The sequence below is a fragment of the Brassica napus genome, unplaced genomic scaffold (genome assembly GCF_020379485.1).
Source record: "Brassica napus cultivar Da-Ae unplaced genomic scaffold, Da-Ae ScsIHWf_2778;HRSCAF=3551, whole genome shotgun sequence".
NCBI classification, from domain to species: domain Eukaryota; kingdom Viridiplantae; phylum Streptophyta; class Magnoliopsida; order Brassicales; family Brassicaceae; genus Brassica; species Brassica napus.
In genome coordinates, this window is record NW_026016047.1 from 109,483 (window position 1) to 113,458 (window position 3,976).

At 36.7% G+C, this 3,976-nt stretch overlaps 1 protein-coding gene across 3 annotated transcripts; it reads right to left on the minus strand.

Annotated features, from left to right (window-relative positions):
* Positions 1-357: 357 nt before the first annotated feature.
* On the minus strand, positions 358-3,314 carry LOC106431677. 3 transcript variants are annotated; one of them, XM_013872488.3, is made up of 13 exons: positions 3,152-3,314; positions 2,987-3,065; positions 2,754-2,897; positions 2,530-2,578; positions 2,390-2,444; positions 2,227-2,314; positions 2,035-2,159; positions 1,855-1,955; positions 1,651-1,710; positions 1,364-1,581; positions 1,107-1,255; positions 875-1,009; positions 358-779 (listed from the first exon to the last, which is right to left on the minus strand). In XM_013872488.3, the coding sequence occupies exons 1-10, from the start codon at positions 3,194-3,196 to the stop codon at positions 1,563-1,565; spliced, it is 765 nt and encodes a 254-aa protein (XP_013727942.1). In that variant the 5' UTR covers positions 3,197-3,314; the 3' UTR covers positions 358-779; positions 875-1,009; positions 1,107-1,255; positions 1,364-1,562. The 3 variants fall into 3 exon arrangements, with proteins under 3 accessions (XP_013727942.1, XP_013727941.1, XP_013727943.1); XM_013872487.3 differs by having other exon boundaries at positions 1,083-1,255; XM_013872489.3 differs by lacking the exon at positions 1,651-1,710 and having other exon boundaries at positions 1,083-1,255; positions 3,152-3,301.
* Positions 3,315-3,976: the final 662 nt, after the last annotated feature.

A 3,976-nucleotide genomic window follows, 5' to 3' on the forward strand; every position in this document is an offset into this window, starting at 1 on the left:
CTATTATTATATTTTCATTATGTTTTTTAAAAACATAATTTCCTATTACTGCAAGTCATATATATTCATTTTTGGAATATTTTAAATAGTAATTTTAAAATAAATGCATAAAAACTAAAAATAAATTCAAAAATATATACATATTATAAATAATCAATGTTTTGAGTGTTAAACCTAACCAAAACAATAAAAACTCCATTCTACTTACTATATATATATATATCTAAATATATAAATTTGATACAAACATTTAAGAAAATATATAACAACTACAATCATGAAAATCTATTCATGCTAATACAAACTTCTGATCTTTAATAAAAATATAAAATAAGTTTAGTTAGACACATGTGAGAGTGAGATGAGATTGTGCTATCATTAAACAATAACTACAACGTAATTTGCTGAAAGGTATATAAAGTCTACATCATAAGTTCATAACGATGAGAGCTCACATGCAATAAATGTTACATATTGGGCTAGCGTAATAGGCCCGTGACATAAAAGCCCGTCCAAAAGACCCAAGACTCACAGATGTTTCTAACAGAGAGCTCAAGACTAACAATGGACACAAAGAAGACCTCTCATGTTTCTTCTACTTCCTTCTTGGTTTTGGTCTCTCCATCACAGCTTTAAACTCAGTGCATAAGAAGCTTGAAAACAGTGTCTTCAATTACCAAGACGTACTCGTATCCAAGAACTTGAGCTCGGTTTCTGAAATACGCCATGTTTTGCTCGGGCACTTGGATCCCAACCAGCACGTTCGCGCCTGCCCCACCCTGTTTCGAAAGAAAGAACCATTGTACGGAAATAATGAGACTCAAAAGTTACAATGGTGCTTTATTATGGTGCAATGGTGAATTCAGATACAAACCTCTGCACGGTAATGGAAAAGGCTAATGTTCCAACGTGGACTGAAAGAGTCCAAGAAGTTTATCAGAGCACCATGTCTCTCAGGGAAGCTGAACTGGCAGAGAATCTCTTCTCCAATACTTGATCTTTCACCCATCTGAACATATACAAAGTGTGGTTCACATATCACTTGCATCAATCAATGAGAGTTATTGCCTAAAGAGACGTACCAAGTAACGCAAGTAATCTCTTACTAAGTCACTGGTTGTGAGGTTCCTAGTTCTGAGCTGGGAAGATTCCATTCTCTTCTCTAGTGTTTTGAGCTCTCCGTGAGTGGGCACTCCAACGCTTGTGCATCAATACACAACATCGTCTAGATTAGAGGACGAATAACAACAACAACCTGGGGAAAAAAATATTCTCAGGTTATATTCATTGGTCCAACTTGCACCATATCAGATGTATTATATAACGGGATTAACTGCTACATCCTCTAATATCAAACACGCACCAGTTCACAGAATTTCAGCTTCCAGGATTTACCGGCAAGATAGTAGTAAGAACAACCTCTTGTTGCGTACCGACATTGGTATTAGTCTGCGTAAGCAACCACTACCTTGTTTGATATCAAAACAACAGTATGGTGCGCCATATTAAAGATCTGGCAATAATTATGGCGGTGGATGTCATCTTCCTGATCGCCTCCTCTCTCAGTAGCTCTCGATCTTGCTGCCATTTTCCCCCATCCCAAACGTGTCAATGAAACAGAAAAAAAAACAAAAAGGTGATATAGATTACCTCATTAACAGTGTCTGCTTGGAAAGATCATATATCAAATCATAGGAATAATTTGCGAGGCTGAACAAAAATAAAAAGGAATAATATGCGAATGTGTATTGTGGATAATAGTACACTGTCTTGGAAAGATCATATATCAAGAAAACATAAAAGATTCTTATTTATGTTAGTTTCAAAAGAGTTCACTACAATGTATTGTGGCACCTTTGGTTTATATGGAAGCATAAAGGAAGAGAGTAGAACCGAATGGACCCAATGGTGTGAGAAAGACCCAGAAGGCTTTGCACAGCCGTGTAACTCAAGCCCTGTAGTTTTTGGAAGAAACATCAAGAGAAAGAATCATATAAACAACAGAAGTAGACATGGAAATGGCTGAGAACGTACAGAGAGTATGTGAGACAAAGCTGCACAAGGCTGAGAAACTGATTTACTAAGATGGATTGCGAAAACACCATTGTTCTTCTTCTCTTGATCATGAACATCACACCACTTCTTGAACATTTGCATACCTAAGAAGGTAAAAAAAACCGTTGAAACATAACTTATACATAAGTTAATGGTTAGGGAAGAGCTTACAGTCTTCAAGTGTATTAGTGCCAGGGAAGACATTCTCAGGACTCTTGGCTTTTAACAGCTCGTAAAAAGATGAATACTTGTGCATTTCCTATTATATTAAGAAGAGGATCTATCACAAGATATCTACTGCAAGAACATAAAAGCAAAAGAAATATTGACTCACCATAACTTCAAACATGAGATGATTTATAATAACCAGAGAGCCTCTCTGTTGAAGTCTGAGGAATGCAAACAACACTTGTGAACACAACAACATTCACAAACGTTTGAAATCATGCTCAGTAACTTTTCACTTCACATTACCTATCATACTCCGCTTCAAAACACCTTACCTCAACTGTTTTGACGCCATCTAATGTATCCATTCAAATTAAGCAACACAGAAACTGATCAATAACTTGAAGTTGACCTTGAGTATTCTATCTAATCTGAGATTCACATGTCAACATAGTATGAATCAACAAAATCAATATTGAGATCAACGATCAACAGGAAACCCAAAAGAGTTGTTTTAGTCAATGGCAAACCTTGAGGATTGCATCTTAGGCATATAATTAGAGCTTTAGAGGTATTGAGGAACCTCTGTTTCGCCAGATCAAACTCGTGACGGATCTTTGAGATGTAGTCTCTGAGAAGAACCAAGCATACCTTTTTATAGTTGACGCATACGCCTTGCACATCAAAAATATCGCATTGAATCGAGATAGTGGGTGATAGATTAATGGGGGGGGGGATTAAAGATGATTGATTGTTCGGTTACTGAGTTCTTGCGACGAAGGAGACGGAAGGTCAGCTACGCAAGGGGAGTCGCCTTTCGATCTGGAGCCGCGAGAAGCACTCTGCGCAAACCTAATCCAAAACTTTGTTTAATGGAGTATTGATTGTGGAGATGAGAATGGAGATAACTGAAACGATAGAGAAGAACCCGTAAGACGAAGAGATAGAGGAGAGAGGCGTAGTTCGTCGTCATGTCCGTGTCGGGATTTTTTTTTTAATTGAACCTTCGCTCAGCCTATTGCTAACCGGTGAAGCCCATGAGAACAGATCAGAGCCCATACGAAATCATCAGTTGACAGAGCAGATCCTACGTGTATTAATGAAATGTTTTCATTGGCCAAATATAATTGTCGATGTGGACATCCTATAATCCCTTTATATTTGGCTTTTAGTATAGGATAGATTATATATGTTTTAATACTTGTATATGTATATTATCCTTTTCAACTAATTATGAAACTTTTTTTGTTAATGACTTTTCTATCTTTCTCGCAGAAAAAGGGTGATAATCACATTTAAAGCTAGACAAAACACACAACACAAACTTTAAAACGGTCCAGCCATATAAAAGCACCTTAGTACCTTACCTACCTTCATCTTTAATCACATCTATTACTGTCTACAGGAAATTGCAATTTGTTTAATTGTTTTCGGGAAAATATAAGGGCTTATTTGCCAGATAAAAAAATAGGAAATTAAATTTTGAGAGATAGAACGGAGAGAAAATGGGAAGAGAAAGTAAGAGAGAGAGAGAGAGAGAGAGAGAGAGAGAGAGAGAGAGAGAGAGAGGAGGAGGAGGGGGAGGGGTTTTAGTTAGTTAATTTGTGATCTTTTGTGTACATATGACATAATTTCCCAAGCTTGGTGTTATGGGTTAACTGGGTAATCCATGAAAATGTATAAGGTGGGTTTTATTGGTAGTCCGTTTTAAAGCATAGTGTGATCTTTTGTAAACTTGATTTCATACTTCTAT

Excerpts from the sequence above, each read along its gene's own strand:
- LOC106431677 (XM_013872488.3), bottom strand. The coding sequence starts at position 3,196 with ATGACGACGAACTACGCCTCTCTCCTCTATCTCTTCGTCTTACGG. Across the intron at positions 3,066-3,151 it reads TCTATCTCTTCGTCTTACGG|AGTGCTTCTCGCGGCTCCAG; the intron begins GTTCTTCTCTAT and ends AGGTTTGCGCAG. Across the intron at positions 2,445-2,529 it reads TTTGAAGCGGAGTATGATAG|ACTTCAACAGAGAGGCTCTC; the intron begins GTAATGTGAAGT and ends TGCATTCCTCAG.